This window comes from Symphalangus syndactylus, chromosome 9, assembly GCF_028878055.3.
Source record: "Symphalangus syndactylus isolate Jambi chromosome 9, NHGRI_mSymSyn1-v2.1_pri, whole genome shotgun sequence".
Taxonomy (NCBI): Eukaryota; Metazoa; Chordata; class Mammalia; order Primates; family Hylobatidae; genus Symphalangus; species Symphalangus syndactylus.
The window spans coordinates 94,128,872-94,151,671 of NC_072431.2; the positions used below are offsets into that span (position 1 = coordinate 94,128,872).

Genomic DNA, 22,800 nt, shown 5'->3' on the forward strand with positions numbered 1-22,800 from the left:
GCCTGGCTAATTTTTGTATTTTTAGTAAAGACGACGTTTCACCTCATCTGTTGGCCAGGCTGGTCTCGAACTTCTGACCTCAAGTGATCCACCCACCTCGACCTCCCAAAGTGTTGAGATTACGGGCGTGAGCCACTGTGCCCGGCCCATACTGTCTTTCTAATAATAAAACATTAAGAGTGATATATCTTGATTTATTATAAAAAGACATATCCATGAGTGAAACAGTATAGTTGCAGTAAGAGTTGAAAAAGAAAGCTGCAAGAAAAGTTCTTTTTTCTTTTTTTTTAATTTTTAAGATGGAGTCTCACTCTGTCGCCCAGGCTGGAGTGCAGTGGTGCAATTTCAGCTCACTATAACCTCCGCTGCCTGGGTTCAAGCGATTCTCCTGCCTCGTCCTCCCAAGTAGCTGGAATTACAGGCGTGCGCTGCCACGCCCGGCTATTTTTTTGTATTTTTAGTAGAGGCAGGGTTTTGCCATGTTGGCCAGGCTGGCCTCGAACTCCTGACCTCAGGTAATCCACCCGCCTCGGCCTCCCAAAGTGCTAGGATTATAGGCATGAGCCACTGCACCCGGTGAAAAGTTTATTTTTAAGAAAGTGTTTGATGTTTCTCAAAAAAAGCATTTTCATCACAACCATATAGTTTAAGAGTTAGGGTATAATTTGATATTGATAGATGTCTATTTGAGTGGAAAAACTATTTTCCTTGTGTTATTGTATCTTAATTTTTTTTTTTAACAGAATCTCCCTTTGTCACCCAGGCTGGAGTACAGTGGTGCAAACATGGCTCACTGCAGCCTTAACCTCCTGGGCGCAAGCAATCCTCCCACCTCAGCCCTGCAAGTAGCTGAACTCTAGGCATGTGCCACCATCCCTGGCTAATTTTTGTATTTTTTGTACAGACGGGATTTTACCATGTTTCCCAGGCTGGTTCCAAACTCCTGAGCTCATGCAGTCCACCTGCCTCGGCCTCCCAAAGTGCTGGGATTATAGACATGAGCCACCACACCCGGCCCTAAATTTTTTTTTACTACTTAAATTTAGTGGAAGTTAATAGTTCTGTGCTGTCAAGAGTAACTTAGTAGAGTTATTGGAAACCTCAGATATATTTAAAATAGAGGTTTCATTCTTATTTGGCAGTCATTTTGCCAAAATAGAGAGAAGGAAAGGACTGTGATTCTGACAGCCTCTTTTTCCCTACACCAGAGCAACATAGCACACAACACTCTATGGCATAGCAGTGCATTTGCATTTATAGACTTCATATTTTGTTTATTTATTTATTTATTTATTTATTTATTTATTTATGAGCCAGAGTCTTGCTCTGTTACCCAGGCTGGAGTGCAATGATGCAGCCTTGGCTCACTGCTGTCTCCACCTCCCAGGTTCAAGCAATTCTCCTGCCTCAGCCTCCCAAGTAGCTGGGAGTACAGGCACGTGCTACCATGCCCAGCTAATTTTTGTACTTTTAGTAGAGACAGGGTTTCACCATGTTTGCCAGGCTGGTCTTGAACTCCTGACCTCAGGTGATCCCCCCACCTTGGCCTCCCAAATGCTGGGATTACAGGCGTGAGCTACCACACCCAGCCAGAGTTCAAATTTTAAAAGTAAGTACCTATGTGGACCAACTTCATTATGTTAGGAAATAAATTCTGATTTTCATCTTCCTTGGTTAGCAAACTATATAGTCATGGTATATAGGTTCACAAACTCAGATGCCTATAGGATCTGGGCAAAAATCGTAAATGAAACTGGCTGGGTACAGTAGTGAATTGGAAATCAGAGAGCAGTTATTTCGTTTGAGCCACAGTTTGGAACCAGTATCTGCGAGATTTTCAAGGGAAGGTAGAAACCTGAATTTTATATGAAGTCTTCCAGTTTGTAAACATTGATACCCAAGTCAGTTAAAACACAGGCTGAGGCTGGGCATGGTGGCTCATGGCTATAATCCCAGCACTTCAGGAGGCCGAGGTGGGTGGATTGCTTGAGGCCAGGAGTTTGGGACCAGCCTGGCCAGCATAGTGAAACCCTGTCTCTACTAAAAATACAAACATTAGCTGGGCATGCTGGCGCATGCCTGTAATCCCAGCTACTTCAGAGGCTGACATGAAGATTGAGAGAATTGCTTGAACCCAGGAAGTGGAGGTTGCAGTGAGCCAAGATCACAACATTGCACTACAGCCTGGGCGACAGAATGAGTCTCTGTCTCAAAAAACAAAAAAAAAGAAAAGAAAAACACAGTCCGTCCAGGCCAATGAAGACCTCTCTGTGGGCCAAATTTTCCCCTGGGATTGCCATTTTGCTACCTCTGATTCACCAGCTCTATTTAACATAGGCTCCATTTTATTAGAATCAATGATTAGTATGGCAAAGACTTAAATGTGATCCTCTGAAAACAGTCTTTTGATTTTAGCGTTTATAGTGTGAATGGAATAGGCAATTCATTGTTATATTAAAACACATACATAATAGGTACATATATAATATTACATTTTTGTGCTTTAAAACAAGTCAAATGTTCATTTTTCTTTTTTGATAGAAAAAAATTTAATTGGAAATACGTTGCCTTCACTAATAGGATGTCTTGACGTAAAATTTCTTTAAAGCTAAGTTATAATTGTACTAGTATTGAAATATTATTTTATCTTTGTAGATCTCAGGTTGTCAAAACAATGAAGGGGAGGAAAAAGTAAGCCTTCTTTAAATTATACCTTTTCCTAGGTGACATGATATTCTGTTTAGCAAATCACAAACCTTTCACAGATACGCTGAAGTTACAAGGTTTTTAAAATTTTGAGTTTAGTATGTTCCATAGTAACTTTGTGTATTAGATCGGAGAACTGGGGTTATTTCTTAACCTAAATAGCAAGAAAGATTTTTTTACAGATCAGAGATGGAAACTCCCCAATAAGATTATATGTCCTTGGAAGAAGATATGACCTTGATGACTCATTGAAAGGCTTTGTTGATTTGCCTTTGAAAATTTGATTAACATGTACATTCTCAGGTTCTTACCTTAACAAAGTCTCTTCAACAAAACAGGTTGAATATCTGCTTTTCCCCTTGCAGGTGGTGAAAGAATAGTCTGCGGTATTAAGCCATTTATAAATATCTTATCCTGGTAGCAGTTACCCTCTTATTTTCCCACTCACCCTTTTATACATCCAGAATACCCCTAGCCCTGATAACACAGAAATTCGGCCGAGAATACAAGAGGGGTGTAAGGTGTGGGGTGGGTGTGTGGAGGCAAGCAGGGTCAGATAAGTTGCAGGTGACAACTTTGTCAGATAAGTTGTAGGTGACAATTTGCCTGGCCGTGTCATTCATTGAAGGCATAGTCAGTGTCTGAGATGTATTTATTTTCTAGGTTCTGCATAGGTAGAATATAATATTTTGAAATATTTTGGTTTGTTTCTTTTTATTACAATCTGGTCCTAGTCTGCAGTTCACGTTACAGAAAACTGGATTGTTGGCAAAAGTACTTTTGCTCCCTTCTCTCTCTCCCCTGCTCACCACACTGCTGTCAGTGTCTTCCTACGATGCAAATTTGATCATCCCACCTCTTCAAAAAAACTTTAGCGCTCCTTATAATTTAGGATAAAGTTCAAAATCTTTGTCATGGCCTGCAAGGCCTTATACCAAGGTCAACTGTATTCTCCCACAGCATCTCACGTAAATATCTGTCACAGCATTTATCCACTGTTACCATCCTTCAGTTTCTTGTTTGTCTTTACCCGCAGACCAACCTCCTTGAGAGAAGTGTGTTTTTCTTTGTTTTTCTCATTTCACCTATTCCCAGAATTAAGCGCAGTTCCTGGCACTGAATAAACAAGTTTCCCAGTGCCTGTCCATCCTGGGAACCCTGCAGTCTTGTCAAACCAAGCTCTATTTCACTTTCTTTAGTTTCTATATGCTTATGATGATATTAGCCCCTTTTGCATGGAATGTCCTCTATTTCCTCTAATCCCCTACTTCTATTTCCCTTTTTTCAATGATCTCACAATACTTTATTTATAATTCCATCAAAGTATTACTACATTGGATCTGTTTATATGTCATCTCTGCCAGTCTAATGGTAGAACAGGGACTTAGATTCTAAAATATAAAACTGCATAAAAGTGACAGTGATTGGCACATAGAAGGTGAGGAATAGCTAGATAAATGAATGGTCCCTTTTGCTGGTATGTTAAAAATGTAGTGAAATACTTTATAAACAGTGGATCCAGATTTGTGACCCAGGGGTCAAGTTCAGCCTGCATAGATGTTTTGTTTGGCCAGCACAGTGTTTTATAAAGCATTGGAATGTAAATATGCTCTTCTTTTGCCTTTTCCAGATGTCTTATAATCAGTAGCTTTACACAGTGATTGCTGCTTACAGCTGAAGGGATTTTAGTGTGTGACTACCACTGTCCCATTAGTTTGTGCCTACAATACCTTAAATGGAGGCCTAATGATCTGATTGAGTAATCACAAATCTTTATATACCTAATTTGCTACCAGGAAGCAATAACCAGCATTGAAAAACGCATTTAGTATCTTGCTTTTCATTCTGAGAAGCTTGAAAAGCCAGAATATGTATATGTGTGTATATATATCCCATGCTTATCCGAAGTAACCATTTTCGGACTGTTCTGAGGAACACCACCTAAGCAAAGGGAACCATACGTGTTGGAAGACATAGAATATTATATTCATCTCCAACATTCGCCACACATAGTATCATAATAAAAGCTTAGAAGAGTCTTTTGTTTAATATTTTCCAAACTAATTTGGCCTTGAAACCTTTTAAAAACAGTATCTTGTTGACCGCTTTCCCTCAAGAAAGTTTGGAAAACACTGGCTTAAAGAAAAGGACTGTCTGAGATCCTAGGGATTATTCTGTTTGCGGGGGAAAAGTTTTAGATTCTAGAATTTTCTGAAAAGGAGAGGAATGAAGGGAGAGTTGGAGTGGTATATTAGCTAGTAAGGCAGGAAAAACATAACCTTGAGTAAAAAGTTGGAGGGCAAACCAATTACCTTAAATTTTGAAATTAAAACCCAGTGATCTTCTGTTAAAACTTAAGTACTTTCTACAGTCATATGGGAAATAAGCACATTCATAGACCCTCCATGCTTTCATTTTGTCTTCACAACTCTGTGAGGTAAATAGGGCAGAGATTTTAATCTCCCTTTGCCAGTGAAGAACCTAAACCTGAGAAAGGTACAAGGACAAACCTAAGAGCACACAGTCAGCAAATGGTGGGGCCCCAATGTAAAACCAGGTCTTCTGACTTCTAGTCTTTCCACAGCATCATCCTACCCCTTATCATATTGGTGTCCTCATTGTATGTAGTTTTTCACTGAGTGAAAACTGCAGTTGAGAAGGGAGATAGTTTTTTAGCACATGATTGACGGTCAGGTTTCCAGAATGCTAAACAGTAAACAAAATCAGCAAATAAACCAAAAGTTTGTCATTAAACAAAATATTGAGATTTTTCAGAAACTTTATTATCTAAGACAGTGTTGAAAGTTTTATATAGAAAACATTTTTTTTCTGGATTAGTGATTTCAATGTTAAATTATGCTATTTGATTACTCTTCCCTTTAAAAAATAGCTTTATTAAGATACAATTCACATGTCATACTAAAGTATGCAGTTTTCCTGCAATGTAAAACTAAACTAAAAAAATTTATAAACAATAAAATAGACCAGACACGGTGACTTAGGCCTGTAATGCCAGCACTTTGGGGGGCCAAGGCGGGTGGATCATGAGGTCAAGAGTTCGAGACCAGCCTGACCAACATGGTGAAACCCTGTCTCTACTAAAAATATAAAAATTAGCTGGGTGTGGTGGCAGGCACCTATAATCCTAGCTACTCAGGAGGCTGAGGCAGGAGAATTGCTTGAACCCAGGAGGTGGAGGTTGCAGTAAGCCAAGATCGTGCCACTGCACTCCAGCCTGGACAACAGAGTGAGACTCTGTCTCAAAAAAGTAAAATAAAATAAATAAAAATAAACAGAGTACAGTTCAGTGGTTTTTAATATATTTTTAATATATTTAGTGCAACTATAACCACTAATTCTAGAACATTTCATCACCTCAAAAAGTAACACTGTACCCATTAGCAATCGTTGCCCATCTCACCAACCTTCCAGCCCTAGGCAACCACCAGTCTACTTTCTGACTTTCTGGATTTGCCTGTTCTGGACATTCGATATGAATGGAATCATACAATACCTTGTGGTCCTTTGTGACTGGCTTCTTTCACTTATCATAATGTTTTCAAAGTTTATCCATGCTGTGTTCTAGCATGCATCAGCACTTTTTATTGCTGAATAATATTCCATGTATGGATATACTACATTCTTTTTTTTTTATAATTTGATAGACATTTGGATTGTTTCTACTTTTTGGCTGTTAATGCTGTATGAACATTTGTATACACATTTTTTATGGACAAATGTTTTCAGTTATCTTGGGTCCACATCTAGTAGTGGACTTGTTAGTACATATAATTACTCTATGTTTAACCTTTTAAGGAACTGCCAGACTGTTTTTCAAAGTGATTATACCATTTTAGTTTCCCATCAGCAGCATGTGAGCATTCCAGTTTCTCCACATTCTCATCAACCCTTTTTTTTTTCTATAGACATCCCAGTGGGAGTGAAGTGGTGTCTCATTGTGCTTTTGATTTGCAATTCCTTGATGGTTAATAATGGCCATTTGTATATCCTCTTTGGAAAATTGCCTATTTCAGATCCTTTGCCAATTTTTCAGTTGAGTTATTTGTTCTTATTATTGAATTGCAGGAGTTCTTTATATGTTTCAGATATCCGATATGAAATTTGCAAACATTTTCTCCCATTCTTCGGGTCACTTTTTATTTTTATGATAGTATCCTTTGAAGCACAATTTTGATGAAGTCCAGCTTGTCTTTTTGTTGTTTGTGCTTTTGGTGTCATATCTAAGATCCCATTGCCTAATCCAGGGTCATGAAGATGTATGCCTATGCTTGCTTCTAACAGTTTAATTGCTTTAGCTCTTAAGAGGTTAAGGTCTTGGATCCATTTTGAGTTAATTTTTATATATAATATGGGATAGAGGTCCAACTCCATTCTTTTAAATGTGGATATCCAATTGTCCCAGCCCCATTGGTTGAAAATAATTTGATTACATACTGTTCTAATTTTAATAGTGGAGAATAAAAGTGCTTCAGGATCCTGAGATGACAGATCTGTAATATGAATAATGGTGCTATTCTATTTTGTGTGGCATTGTAAGTGACATTCAGATGAGGAGAGAGGGAGGACCATTTCCTTCACGTGGAACAATTACTCATTTTGCTTTTATTTCCTCTTTGCTGTAGATTCTAGGTCTCTGAAAATCAATTTGTTTTTATGTCTATAAGATATGCAAAGCTTTATTTAAAATATTCTCTTCAACTGTATGCTTCTGGTGAAGAAAAATTTTTCTAAAATTTAAAAATATATTCTCATTCTATAAAGAGGGAAAGATTCAGAAATGATTGATTTGTGAATAGAGATAATAATTTAGTAAAAATATGGGGTTTTTTGTTCAATGTTTTTAAAAAGGCAAAAATGTATTTGATTGCTTGTTTCACATCAGTTTTAGCAAGAAGTGTTATCCTACCTGACAGTGTGTCTTGTGGAACTCAAGTGGATTCCGTTATACTATTTTCTAACATGGTAATGGAGGAGTTGGCCAAGTACATTTTAAGATGTACACAAAGGAAAGGTCCAAAGTCAGATTCATGCAGACTAGGAGGCTGAGACCTGGACAATAGGGATAGGTGTGTGTACATTAAGATGTTCTGGTTCTAGGAATTTTAAAACTGATTTATGAAAATTTGTAATGTTACATTGCTTTCTACTTATGTCGCTATTCTTAGAGTTGGAAGGAAGCAAAGAATATATTTGATATCTATGGGCAAATCTGGGCTAGATTTTTAGGGAAGTGGCTGTCTGTTCTATGAGTTAACCTCAAGAATGCAAAGTATACCAACTGTTTTCCTGCTAACAATCATCCCTACCTAAAAATCTATTATAGAAAAATATCAGTTGAATTTTTAAGATTTGAAAACAATTTCATGTGTTTCTTTGTTAAATGCAAATACTCCAGAGAAGGGATATCAATACCTACCTGGCAAGTGGGAAAAGGTAATTAGATAGTGAATAGCAAGGCCAGGAGATTCCAAAGTAGAAGGCACTTAACCATTTGTTTTTCCAGTTAGAAAAGTAGTTTATATTCAGTATAAAAACTTAGAAAAGTGTGGAGAATAAGAATCCCATAATTCTACCACCCACAGGTAACCACTATTGACCTTTGAGAGTATTTTTCTTTTCCCATGCTTAATGATCATAATTGTGGTCAATGCACTTTCACTTATCATAAACATTTTCTCATATCATTAAAAACCATCAACATTTTTTATGTCAGCATCAATTTCAGTGCCTGCATATTTTTCATATAATAGGTGTATAGTAATTAACTTGAATATTTAGATTGTTCCTTATTGGACTTTTTTATTTCAGATAAACAGTTTTGTTAGTCATTTACTCTAGGGAGCTTTTTGCCTAGAGCCTGTGGGAACGAGGCTAGTTAGTGAGCTGTTCAGAGGAGAGCATTTCTTTTTCAGTGCAGGTTATTCTACACATCCTGATGTGTCTCAGAGTGCTTCTCTTCTTATTAACTTACCTAGAAATAATGGCATTTTTTAAGAAAATAGTTTTATTTATTTACAGACAATAAAATTTACTCATTTTAGGTATATATTGCGGTCACTCTCTTTCCCTGAACCCTGTCCCCAGGCAACCAATGATCTGAAGTGGCCATCTGATCAGTTTTACTCAGGTCTTTTTATCGCTAAGAAAAGTTGCCTTAATTTTGAGTATTTCTCTGAACAATTTATTTTAGTTTTCTTTTATTCATTTTTATAATTAACAGACTTAATATTGGCCATATGCATTTCACATGTCTCACTTTCTCTCTCATTTTGACCTTTTTTCTCTTTTCCTAAGATAATTTTTTATACTTCTTTAAACATTTTAATTTCTTTTCTTTCCTTTTCTTTCTTCCTTCTTTCCTTCCTTCCTTCCTTCTTTACTTTCTTTCCTTCCTTCTCTTTTCTTTTTTCTTTTCTTTCCTTCCTTCCTGCCTTCCTTCTTCTCTTCTTTCCTTCCTTTCCACCTCCCCCTCCCTCTCCCTCTCCTTCTCTTTCTCCCTCTCCCTCTCCCTCTCCCTCTCCTTCCCTTTCCTTCCCTTCCCTCCCTTCCCTTCCCCTCCCCTCTCGCCTCCCCTCCCCCCACCCTTCCCCTCCCCTCCTCTCTCCTCCCTTCCCCTCTGCTCCCCTCTCCTCTCCTCTCCTACAGGGTCTCATTATATTGACCAGGCTGGTCTTGAACTCAAACTCCTGGCCTCAAGTGGTCCTCCTACATTGGCTTCCTAGAGTGCTGGGAGGCTTAAGCTAACATGCCTGGCCTCTAAGAAAATTTTTGAAGATTATTATTGGTTTTATTAATTTGTAAGATGAAGCTTTTACTTTCTAAAATTTTATTGGTTTCCTGCAGAATGTATTAGGTTGGACCATTTTGAATTATTCATATTTAATCATTTTGACCTACAAAGATGGCAGTGTCATCTGGTTTAACCTAATATTCTTTCAGAGGTATGTTCTTCATTTGCGTTTTCAGGGTAATGCTTCCCATTTCCTTGGAACGTCACAGTTCTCCACAGAGCTCATGTATCTTTGTAAAAATTACTTACCCATGGCTGGGCACGGTGGCTCACACCTATAATTGTAACACTTTGGGAGACCGAGGCAGGCGGATTGTCTGAGCTCAGGAGTTCGAGAACAGCCTGGGCAACACGGTGAAACTCTGTCTCTACTAAAATACAAAAAAAATTAGATGGGCGTGGCAGCATGCACCTGCGGTCTCAGCTACTCAGGAGGCTGAGGCAGGAGAATCGCTTGAACCTGGGAGGTGGAAGTTGCAGTGAGCCAAGATCACACCACTGCACTCCAGCCTGGGCGACAGAGGGAGACTGTTTCCAAAACAAACAAAAAAATTACTCATCCATGATTAAGAAGCACCAGATCCAGGCTTAAGATTGGTCTGAAGACAGGTATAAGGAGTCATCTCTCTACTGGAGTCTTCAGGGTCTTGACTTCCTGAGAGTTGATTTCTGAAGCTTCCTGGTCCAGGCTCCTCAGCTTAGGGACCTGCTAAACGTTCATGTGGTGGTGTTCTGCAGTATTTTAGTATGACTGCGAGAACAAGGGTGAAAGAGAGTTAAGACCAGCCTGACCAACATGGTAAAACCCCATCTCTACTAAAAATACAAAAATTAGCTGGGCATGGTGGCAGGTGCCTGTAATCCCAGCTACTTGGGAGGCTGAGGCAGGAGAATCGCTTGAACCTGGGAGGCAGACGTTGCAGTGAGCTGAGATCAAGCCATTGCACTACCGCCTGGACAACAGGATGAGACTCCATCTCAGAAAAAAAAAAAAAAAGACCTATGTAGTGTTTTACAAACTATACTCCACGAAAACATTGTGTGTTTTAGTGCTTCCACAAACACTGAAATATTTTCTAACAGACAATTAAAGTTTAAGGGGGAGTTCTATGAGATTTTGTCTGAAAAAAAGTTCTGCTAAAAACAAAAGTTGAAAGCTAGTGTCTTAAGGAATCTAAGGTAAATTCTAGACCATTTTCCAGGAAATGCATGTCTTAGTCCAAAAAATGCATTTGGGCTGCTGTAACAAAATACCATAAACTGAGTAGCTTATGAATGACAGAATTTATTTCTCATGGTTCTGGTGCCTGAGAAGTCCAAAATCAAGGCACCATCAGATCTGGTGTCTGATGAGAACCCACTTTCTAGTTGATGGAAGGCACCTTAGAAGGCTGTGTGTCCTCACATGGTGGAAGGGGCTAGCTAGCTCTTTGGGGCAACTTTTATTTAGAGGCAGATGTTGCACAGGTCTTGTCTTGAACTCCTGGCCTCAGGTGATCATCCCACCTTGGTCTCTCAAGGTGCTGGGATTACAGGCATGAGCCACTGTAGTAGTAAAAGAGCCCTGGGGCCTCTTTTATAAAGGCACTAATCACAATCATGAAGGTTCTACCCTAATGACCTAATCACTTTCCAAAGGCCCTACCTCCTAATACCCTCACCTTGGGGGTTAGGATTTCAAAATAAGAATGTGGGTGGGGCATAAATATTCAGATTATAGCAATGCAGAAAATGAAAACATGCATTTCCCATGATGTATTACAATCAGGAGTCTACCTTTGGCTATAGGACTTCAAGTAAGGGAACCATATATCCCGGAATGCAATCTATCACATCTCTTTTTTTCTTCTTATCCATTCTTTTTCTTTGGAGTTATATATTAGGAGATGTAGTTTTCTTATTAACATAAGTGATGATATAATGGAGAAGAGAGAGGTTTGACATGAAATTTATTGCCTCTAAAAGTATTACCCATGTGGATGTGTGTGAATGCCTGATTCTTCAAGTGGTGTAAACATTGATTCTCTGAACTCTAGGGGGAGCAGATAAACTACCTTTTTTCTCCCTTTTAAAATAAAATGACTTTTTACTTCTGATCATATTTTTTTGTCTGAAAAAAAGTTCTGCTAAAAACAAAAGTTGAAAGCTAGTGTCTTAAGGAATCTAAGGTAAATTCTAGACCATTCCTAATATATTACATATTGTGAGGAATTTTAAAACTTCTGAAAAATACAAATAATAAACATCAGTGCAACCCATCTAATCATCTGATTCCCAGACATGAACTTCAGCCTTTCAGTATATTCCTCCAAGCTTCCTTGTGCCTTTTAAAGCTACTGTTTCCCTTTTCCAAAATTGGGATTAGACTCAAAATATCTGTGGCCTGCAGTTAAGAAGTTGTATAAGGAAGCAGAAATCATTGTAAAACAAAAATATTCACTGATGAAGTGATTGACTCATTGCCATTCAATGTGATTTCTTTCTTCAAGCTTGAACTTATTTCCACCAATTCAGCTACTGTCGCTATCTCTATGCTGTGGGATATTATAATGCAGATGCGGGGAGGTTACTTCTTAGGATCAGTGAAGGATGCTGCAGATCACTGACATGTCTGTCTGTGTTGGACCAGTTGAAAAACTGATGAAGAAAAGAATCAATAAAGATAATGAAAGGCTAGACATTCAGAGAAGAGTGATTGAATATAATGTAATATTTAAAGCTTAATATTAAGATTGCCTTTTAGGAACATTGATGTAGCTCCCATTAAGTGTTGACACTATGATGGTGCCATGCAAGTCAAGATGAAACAAAGGAGGTGATATGCTGTTATGTACCATTGTGATAGAAGAATTGCATTCCTTCAGCAAAGAAACAAACAAAAATCCCACTGCTTTTATTCATTCTTTAATTTAGTCATCCATTCTATGATCTGTGATAACAAGGAACACATGTATTTAAGTTTTTCATAATTCTCTAGACTTTTATATTTGCTACAAGAAATAACCAGATAACCACATTTTCCTACCGAGTAAGCATATGCCTTAGAAAAGCTATTATAATTTTATCTGAAATTAAGTACATGCTTTAAAAAACCTATAAGCAGGCCAAGCGCGGTGGCTCATGCCTATAATCCCAGCACTAACTTTAGGAGGCCGAGAGAGGCGGATCACTTGAGGCCAGGAGTTGGAGACCAGCCTGGCCAACATGGTGAAACCTCGTCTCTACTAAAAAATACAAAAATTAGCTGGGCATGATGGCAGATGCCTGTAATCCCAGCTACTCAGGAGGCTGAGGCAGGAGAATCACTCAGGAATTTGAGAACAACCTGGTCAACACCTGGAAGGTGGAGGCTGCAGTGAGCCGAGATCACGCCACTGCACCTCAGCCTGGCAACAGAGCGAGACTCCGTTTCAAGAAAAAAAAAAAAAAAAAGATCTATAAGCAGAAATCATAATATTTCTTAGAGATAATTTTTAACCATTTTTAAGTCTTCACAGTTCAATATATTAATACAAGGTACCACTTCTCTTCTGCAGTTCTTCAGGCCACATTTGTCACATTCTTCTCACTCTTTGATACATGGATAACTGAGACTATTAGGTTAGTGTATGCAAAGTATCTGCTAATCTGCTAAAACGGGTTTTTAATTATATGCTAATTTGTGCTTTTAATTGTCTTAGTTGTCATATGAATTAATCAGCTTCTGGAGCACTTGTATTTGCCCTTCTCTGAAATCCCTCTCACATTTTACATGCACTTGAATCACCTGGGGATCTTGTTAAAATGCAGATTCTGAATCAAGAGGCATGAAGGTGGTAAGGGGCCAAAATTCCGCCTTTGGCACCAGTTCCCATGCCACGCTAGTGCTGCTGGCCTCCAGACTATACTTTGAATAGCAAGGCTTTCAGTAACAGTTTTGGGACCAGAAGCCAGGCAAAGCCTATTGAAGCCATTTCTTATTATGATAACTTAATGATACATGCCTAGTTTATTAGTAATGTATATTTTTCAATTAGTGATATATGTGTTGAATTATGACTTGCAGTATGTGAGCTTTTTTGTAATTTTTGTGTCAGGCATGTTATCTACAGTGGTGTTATTTATAGAGAATGGTGTTGACAAACTCTGTAAAAATACTTTAAAAAAAAGGTTTATTCTAAGACAAATATGAAGGACCATGGCCTGAGACATAGTCTCAAGAGGTCCTGCGAAAATGTGTCCACGGTGGTTGGGTTACAGCTTGGTTTTATACATTTTAGGGAAACATCTTATGTCTCAATCAATACATGTGAGGAATGCATTGGTTTGGTCTAAAAAGATAGGACAACTCAAAGAGGGGGCTTACAGGATATAGGTGGATTCAGATTTTCTGATTGGCAGTTGACTGAAAGAGTTATCTGAAAACCTGGAATCAATAGAAAGGAATGTTTGGTTTAAGTTAAGGGAGTCTAGAGACCAAGGTTCTTATTACATAGATGAAGTCTCATAGGTGGCCACCCTTAGAGATAATAGATGACAAATGTTTCTTATTCAACCCTTTTAAACATATAATCCTAGCATTTTGGGAGGCTGAGATGGGAGGATCACTTGACCTTGAGTTCAAGACTAGCTTGGGCAACATAGTGAGACCTTGTCTCTATTTTTTTTTTAATTAAAAATAAAAATAAAAGGTGCTAGAGACTGGGCATGGTGACTCATACCTGTAATCCCAGCACTTTGGGAGATGGAGGTGGGAGGATCATTTGAGGCCAGGAATTGACCAGCCTGGGTAACACAGCAAGACTGTCTCTACAAAAAATTTTAAAAATTAGCCAGCATGGTGGTGTATGTCTGTTGTCCCAGCTACTCAGGAGACTGAGATGGGAGGATCCCTTGAGGCCAGGAGGTTGAGTCTACAGTGAGCCATGATCACGCTACTGTGTTCCGACCTGGGTGACAGAGCAAGATACTGTATCCAGAGAAACAAAAATAAATACATTAAAAAGGTGCTAGACTCTCAGTTAATGTCTTCAGGACTGGGAGGGCCTGGAAAGGGGAAGATCTAGTTATGTTATAGAGATTCAACAGATGCAGAATTTACCCCCACAAAAGAGCTTTGCAGGGCCATTTCAAAATATGGCAAAGAAACATATTTTGGGATAAAATATTTTTATTTCCTTTATCAGTCTTGTGATGTTATGCCAGAGTCAGGTTGGAAAGTAAGCCACACTATATAGGGTTAAATAAGACTCATCTTATGAGATTTTATGGTTTAAAGGGCATGAGCCTGCAGGCCCTTTAGATAGGAATTTGGGCAAGAGAGGAAAACAAAGATCAGAGTTTAGTCCTCAGTGGTAACATACCGATGATGATACAATAGATAATATGTATTGACTACTTATTATGTCACAGACACCATGTTTTACAAAGGTTAACTAAATTTTCTCAATAAAACCATGAAGTAGATGTTATTATTGTTATCCTCATTTACAAATGAGGAGGCTGAGGCCAGTCAGAAGGTAGTGAGTTATCTCAATTGATTGTTCACATCAGTTACAGGTCAAACTCCTTGTTCTACTCTTTTCCCTTTTCTCACTGCTGCACTGGACTAGTCTAATAATAATAATAATCAGTAATAAACAAGTTTAGTGACTTGCTCATGATAGCACAGCCAGAAGAGGACAGAGCCATGGCATCAACTCCAGAGCTTGTACATGTAATCTCTTTACTAGTCTGACAGTTCAGAAACTACAGGCTTTATATGACATGTATATGAATTCCCTAGGTTCTTACACAATTCATGTAAGATAGAGTTGAATTTTTTAGCTTTTTTTCCCAAAAGGCCTTTGAAAAGCAATTTTCTTTTTCCTCAGGTGTTCCTTTCTATGACTTTCCCATAGATACTGATAATTTGTGATTCCTTACCAGTTATTTTTAGTTCTCCATTCTGCATATGTGTGTTAATTTGTGCGTATGTGAAAAAATATCTCAACTTTCTTATTCCTTTGCTGTAAAAATTTATGAAGAATGAAAAGTAGCTAATATCCTGCCTTGACTGAAAGATAAAGGTATTTTTATTAATGTTGAGAATTTGTTTTCTGCCAAAGAGTAGCCCAGGAAAATAGATAGATTGTTGCAGAAGACTGATCGCTTTTTTTTTTTTTTTTTTTTTTTTGAGATGGAGTTTCGCTCTTGTTGCCCAGGCTGGAGCGCAGTGGCGCGATCTTGGCTCACCACCACCTCCGCCTCCTGGGTTGTACAAGGATTCTTCTGCTTCAGCCTCCCAAGTAGCTGGGATTACAAGCATGTGCCACCATGTCTGGCTATTTTTTTCTATTTTTAGTAAAGACAGGGTTTCACCATGTGGACCAGGCTGGTCTCGAGCTCCTGGCCTCAAGTGATCCGCCTGCCTCAGCCTTCCAAAGTGCTGGGATTACAGGCATGAGCCACCGTGCCTGGCCGATTCTTTAAAAAAATTTTTTTTAAATTTTTATTTCAATAGTTTTTGGGGTCAGACTGATTGATTCTTATGTGTGTTCTTAAAATTTTGAAATTTTTTTTTCCTTCCAAGGGCAATGGTAATCTATTGACTTGCGTGGAGACATACCTTCCACTCTGAGTTCTCCTGCCAAACCACCAAATTATCTTAGAGAAGCCGGGGAGCCCTTCTCCCCAGCTTCTCGGCCTATCAGATGTTAGCACTTGAGATACGCAGTTCTTGAGCCCTCTGTCAGCACGTTAAGGAGAAACGAACACAGGGGAAGAGTTCGTATTGCTAAAGTGTACAGGCATTTGTAAAATTTGCGAAAATGAGTGGAAGTTGTTTAGAATTAGAAAAGTTTGGCACTTCAGTTGCAGTTTAATTTGGAAATCAATAAACCTAGAATAGGTCACAATAAATAACATAGCTTATGACATCTCAAAGTAATATGAGGCTGTTTACTTTCATTATCTCTCTTTCTTTTACAGTCTATCAATATTATGGAACTGACTTTACAGAAATACGGAAGTTATGAAAAATTTGAACAAGCCACTGGTGGTAGCTTGCTCTCTAAAACTCGAATCTGGAGTCATGTTAGGAAGTACATGATGAAGGAAGGCTGCCTAGGGGAGGTATGAATTGCGAGTGAACACAAGGAGTTACTGCCAGTGACAGTCGTAGTTTATTTTATTTTATTTTATTTATTTTATTTTTTGAGATGGAGTCTCGCTCTGTCGCCCAGACTGGAGTACAGTGGTGAATCTCAGCTCACTGCAACCTCTGCCTCCCGGGTTCAAGTGATTCTCCTGCCTCAGCCTCCCTAGTAGCTGGGATTATAAGCACCAGCCACCACACCCAGCTAATTTTTGTATTTTTAGTAGAGACAGTGTTTTTGCCATATTGGCCAAGCTGGTCTCGAACTCCTGACCTCAGGTCATCCGCCTGCCTTGGCCTCCCAGAGTGCTGGGATTAAAGGCATGAGCCACTGTGCCCAGCCTAGTCATAGTTCTTTTCTGTAGATTTTGTTTTCCCAACTATTTTAGTCATTAAATTAGTCGCCCAGATTTCTTACTCAATACTATAAGTCTTAAGTTCCTGTTGCATTGAGTTGTTTTGATGTGTTCAGTGCCTTTTTGTTTTTCTTCTTACTGCCATTTCTGTATAACTTGTGGGATTAGATGAATTACTTTATGAAAATTGCTAATGAAGAGATTTGCCCCAGAAGCCTCTCTTATTAGTCTTCTTAGTGGTCAGTCTCAAAGCCTTGGCGCTGGCAACGAGCTGGATTCTGGCATCTGTATCTTCTTCTGCATCAGTTTAGCCAGGGAGCGTATTTACGACACTTAAAATTTACAATTTTAAGTCCTTGGTGTCTTCCTCAGCACAGCCATCTACTTTCCCTTAAACTCATGGAAGGTTCTTGAGCTCCCAAAGGGTCAAAATTAGAAGGGTCACAGGTGATTTGGCTGCACATTCCATCTTGGTTTCTGGGAGATTTAAGGTGGTTATAAACAAAAAACAGTGTTAATTTATAGGCCCATTGTTTTCTGCGAAAGCTTCTCCCCTTACCTTTATGTTTTGTCTTATGTCTGTGTACTTTTTCTCTTGCCCCTTAGATTGTAGTTCATCTCACTGAGGACCTGCTTTCCCGAGCGTCAATGACTGTAGTAAATGGATGTCCGACTCTGACCATCAATGTGTCTACTGCACGTGAGCATTGGCTGGAGGGAATGCTGAGGCATGAAATAGGTAGGTGCTATCCTTTCCATTTGTTTATTTGTAATATCAGGAATTAGCTCTAAAGAAATATTCTTTTAGAATGGGTTTTTTCTTAGTAGTATTTATTTTATTTTCTTAGTAGAAGAAAATTTAGCAAGAAGTCATGAGCTTCACTTGGACTGAAGCTAATGTATTTATGTCTCATTTCAAATTAGGTTTTTTAAGGGAAGTTTTTAGGTGTATTGAACCTGGAAAGTCATTTAACTGCTCTGGATTTCCCCTACATTAAACTGAGGGGGTCGAATTAAGGTATCTTTGAGGTTCTTTTCAAATATCAAGTCTGTGATTCTTCTCTTTAAAAAAGTAAATTGTTATAAAGGTTATACCTCCTCTCTTGAGACATGTGATCCTTTTGAAGGCAGTGTACTCCTTCACACCCAAGAGATGTTAGGATCCGGTCATTTTCTACTTTGTTTTGATTTGTAGGCACACATTAATTTGGTTTTAGAATTTATTTTATTTTATTTTTTTTTGAGATGGGATCTGGGTCTATCGCCCAGTCTTGGGCACAGTGGCAGGATCTCAGCTCACTGCAACCTCTGCCTCCCAGGCTTAAGTGATCCTCTTCACCCCAGCCTCCTGAGTAGCTGGGACCCCAGGTACACACCACCACACCTGGCTAATTTTTTGTATTTCTGGTAGACATGTTTCACCATGTTTCCCAGGCTGGTCTCCAACTCCTGAACTCAAGTGATCCGCCTGCCTTGGCCTTCCAAAGTGCTGGGATTACAGGCATGAGCCACCGCGCCCGGCTGGTTTTAGAATTGTTGATGGAATCTAACTTTGGGGGAAGAATTAAAACAAGAATGGCATTTCTTCTTATTCGTGTAACTTTTCTTCTCCATAGGTACACATTATTTTCGAGGTATTAACAACCTCCAGCAGCCATGGAACAGTTGGACTGGACGTAAAAAACATGAGCTAAAGCCAAATAATCCCACAGAGGAAGGACTAGCAAGCATTCACAGTGTTCTGTTTAGAAAAGACCCTTTTTTATGGAGAGCTGCCCTCCTCTACTACACTGTTTATCAAGCCAGCCAAATGTCTTTTTGTGAACTCTTCAAAGATATTGGCAGGTTTGTCAAGGACCCCAATACAAGATGGGATTATTGTGTACGGGCCAAGAGGGGATGGACTGATACTTCCCAACCAGGTGGGTGTCCCTTAACTGTAGGTTTTCTGACTTACTGACTAGTTGTCTAGTGATTTTGTTTATATCCTAATCCCTGAATCACAAAATTCACTTACTTAAAAAATTAAACCTTTGTTACCTGAGGTCAGAATTGGTTTTCCCAAACCACATTTTCTTAGCATTATTTTTACCCAGCTCAATTTTGAAAAATCTCAGACCTATAGAATATGGAAAGAATGTTAGAATGAACACCCATCTACCCTTCATCTGGATTCACTTATTGTTAACATTTTTTTTCTTTTTTTGCTTTCTCTGTCTTTGACTTTTTAAAAACAGCTATACTGAGATATAATTCACATGCCATACAATTTACTCATTTAAAATGTGGAGTTCAGTGATTTTTAGAATATTCAGAGTTGTGCAACCATCACCATTGTCTAATTCCAGAATGTTTTCATTACCTCAAAAGAAACCCATACCCATTAGCATTCATTCCGCATTTCCTCCCCTCTCTCCCGCTCTAAGCAACTGCTTTTGGTGTTCTTTTAATCTCTAGATTTACCTATTTTGAACATTTCATATAAATAGAATTATCTAATATGTGATTTTTTTGTGGTGGGCTTCTTTCAGTTAGCATGATGTTTTCAAAATTCATTCATGTTGTAGCATGTATCAATATTTTGATCATTTTATTGCTGTGAGGCAGTCTGTCCCTTAGCAAAGCTCGAGCACTGTGCTGGGAGATCCACTGCTGTCTTCAGAGCCGGCAGGCAGGAACGTTTAAGTCTGCTGAAGTTGCGCCCACTGCTGCCCCTTCCCCCAGGTGCTCTGTCCCAGGGAGATGGGAGTTTTATAAGCCCCTTAGTGGGGCTGCTGCTTTTCTTTCAGAGATGCCCTGCCCAGAGAGGCAGAATCTAGAGAGGCAGTCTCTACTTTTTTTTTTGAGATGGAGTATCACTCTTGTCACCCAGGCTGGAGTACAATGGTGCGATCTTGGCTCACCGCAACCTCTGCCTTCTGGGTTCAGGTGATTCTCCTGCCTCAGCCTCCCAAGTAGCTGAGACTGAAGGCATGCACCAATATGCCCAGCTAATTTTGTATTTTTAGTAGGGACGGGATTTCACCCTGTTGGCCAGGCTGGTCTTGAACTCCTGATTTCAGGTGATCCAACCGCCTCAGCCTCCCAAAGTGCTGGGACTACAGGCATGAGTCACCACGCCCAGCCTAAGAGTGTTTTTAAACTATTTATTTGGAGCTTGGTAAATACTTACTCAAATTAGTGATGGTTATGTTGCTAGCACAGCCCACATTAACATTTCATACTAGTGTTGTAATCCTATGACAGCGTAGTGCCTTAGAGCCAGAAGCAGGTAAGATAGGAAGCAGGAAAGAGAAGGACATCTCTCTTCTGTCTTTCATGTGTGCATAGCCAATTCCAGGCGGAATTTCAGATAAGCAACGTGTCTGCCATTTCTTAGAATACTCTTCTCAATACTCTTAGAAGAAAATTTGTTGATATACTGAACTAACCTGAAATTCAAAATGACTTTTAAACAAATGTTTCTTAATTTGTACTCTTTTTTTCAAGGGCATTTTTGAGTGTTCTTTTTAGATTCCTTTGCCTGGATTTTAGTACTCTGTACCCAGATGCACAGGGCTTCCATGTTGCCTTTGATACCCACCCCGTGGAGGCTTACCATTTTTAGACTAGTCCCTTTTTTCTTTTTTTCACATACTTTTGTGTTTTTCATGTTTTATTATGGAAAATTTCAAATGTATACAAAAGAATGATTAATATGCTGAATTCCAGTAATACATTACCTGATCATAGCTATTATCAACATTTTCTAACTGTGGTTCATCTATTCTTCCAAATTTGTTTTCCTATTTTAAAGCCAATTCCAACATCGTGTCCCTTTACCCATAAATATTTCAATGTGCATCTCTGATTTGGAGAACTTTTTAAATCATCCTCATGCTATTAGCATACCTAACTAAGTTAACAATAATTCCTTAATATATGACTCCATGTGGTAGAATTTTAATTAATTTAATAGAGCAAAATTTTTTTTTAAATTACACAAATTATGTCAGGATGGGAAAAAGGTTTACTGTGTAAACAGAACATCCTTTTCTAACTAGGTTCAGATTCATGAAATATTCTACTTTTCATGTCTTTATCTATTTTTTCTATTTTTTAAACCTACATGCTCTCCAAAATCTAGTTCTAGTTGCTTACGTAGAGAGGAACTGATGTCAAAATTTATGCTTTAAAACCATAGTTTGTTTTTGTTTAATGGAGGGGAAGGATTATTAATATTCTAAATTCCAGGAGTTTCTAAAATCCTGCATCTCTCCACTACCTTTATTGAGATGTACCTGCTTTAAAATTATCCTGCTCAGGCCTCCCCACTCAGATGCCTTCAGTGCACAATGGGAGTTACGACTGAATCGTGGGAGTAGGGGAAGGTGGGATAATCATAAGACTCATATGTTTAAAATTACCAGTCTCTATAGTGAGGAAAGAATTGTTATTTTAATAATGGTGAGGATGTGTGAGGAGAAGGAATTCTTAAGGTTCTAGTCTGCATACCATCCTGGCACTTCCCAAGACCTGACATTTTATGTAATGAAGATAGTTAAATAAAAATAAAAATAAATGTTGGCAAACTAGAATATTTTTAATACAGGACTGATTCCTACAGTAAATGGAATGGGTTGATATCTACTTAGTAATTTTTCTAAACATCAGAAAGTAAACACTATTCTGGTTCCTCCAGGGTGTTTTAGTAAAGACCAGGTATACTTGGATGGAATTCTTCAAATCCTCCGATACAGAGATACCATAGACTTCCATCTGCTGACTGCTCTCGGGAAGGTGAGTAGAAGCCATGGCACATAGTCCCCGACCACACCAGATCAGCATTCCCCTCACTCAAGCTTAGCATTAAATAAGACTTAGCTTCACACTATTTTTACTTTATTGTCAGAACAAATTTTCTTTATGTCATATCAAGAGGGAAGAAATCTGGTTCTGTAATAGAACCAAATTGTAAAATTTCTTTTTGGTCAATAAGAGATAAAGGAATAGGAAATTTGGGAATACATATTGTTTTATTTTTATTTGTGTATACATATTTTTCTAAAAAGCATTTTCTGAAAACTATAAAAGCATTTTGAAGTAAGCTGCACCTGTAACACTTCCCCCCATAATATCTCCTAAGAACAGGATATTTTCTGACATTACTATATGATTTTGTTTAAGAAATTTATTATTGATTAAATATAACATCTAAAATACAGTCCACTTCAAATTTTCCAAAGTGCCTCTAAAATGTCCTTTGTAGCTCCTTTTTTTGTGATCTAAGATCCAATCAAGATTTATACATTGCATTTGGTTATAATCTTTCATCTCTTTTAATCTGTGATAGTCTCCCCTTGCCTCATTCTTTCTGTTTTTTTTTTTTTTTTCATGACATTGTTAAGACTCGGGCTGGGCGAGGTGGCTCACGCCCGCAAACCCAACACTTTGGGAGGCTGAGGTGGGAGGCTGAGGCAGGAGGATCACTTGAGGCCAGGAGTTTGAAAGCAGCCTGGGCAACATGGGGAAACCCTGTCCTTACAAAAAATTTAAAAAAGTAGCCGGGCATGGTGGCACACACCTTAGTCCCAGCTACTCGGGAAGCTGAGGTGGGAGGATCACTTGAGCCCAGGAGGTCAAGGCTGCAGTGGAGCCATGATCGTACCACTGCACTCCAGCCTGGGAGACAGAGCCAGACCCTGTCTCAAAAGAAAAAAAAAAAAAAGATTGGCACAGTTTTCTTGAGAATTCCTACAATATGAATTATCAGATTGTTTCCTTCTGATGAGATTCAGGTTAGACATTTTTGCCAAGAATACTACATAAGTATT

General features: G+C 38.6%; 1 protein-coding gene across 8 annotated transcripts in view; it reads left to right on the forward strand.

The window, feature by feature from the left end:
- Positions 1 to 22,800, forward strand: part of MATCAP2 (microtubule associated tyrosine carboxypeptidase 2) — a 66,234-nt gene that overhangs the window by 37,767 nt on the left and 5,667 nt on the right. For 4 of the 8 annotated variants that reach the window (XM_063608978.1, XM_055293422.2, XM_055293429.2 and 1 more), the window contains 4 exons: positions 16,466 to 16,609; positions 17,594 to 17,726; positions 18,604 to 18,909; positions 21,669 to 21,766. In XM_063608978.1, coding sequence (XP_063465048.1) covers positions 16,466 to 16,609; positions 17,594 to 17,726; positions 18,604 to 18,909; positions 21,669 to 21,766 — 681 coding nt within the window. Of the gene's footprint in view, positions 1 to 11,967; positions 13,118 to 16,465; positions 16,610 to 17,593; positions 17,727 to 18,603; positions 18,910 to 21,668; positions 21,767 to 22,800 lie in introns of those variants that run through there. The other 4 variants (XM_055293423.2, XM_055293424.2, XM_063608979.1 and 1 more) reach the window with 3 other exon arrangements.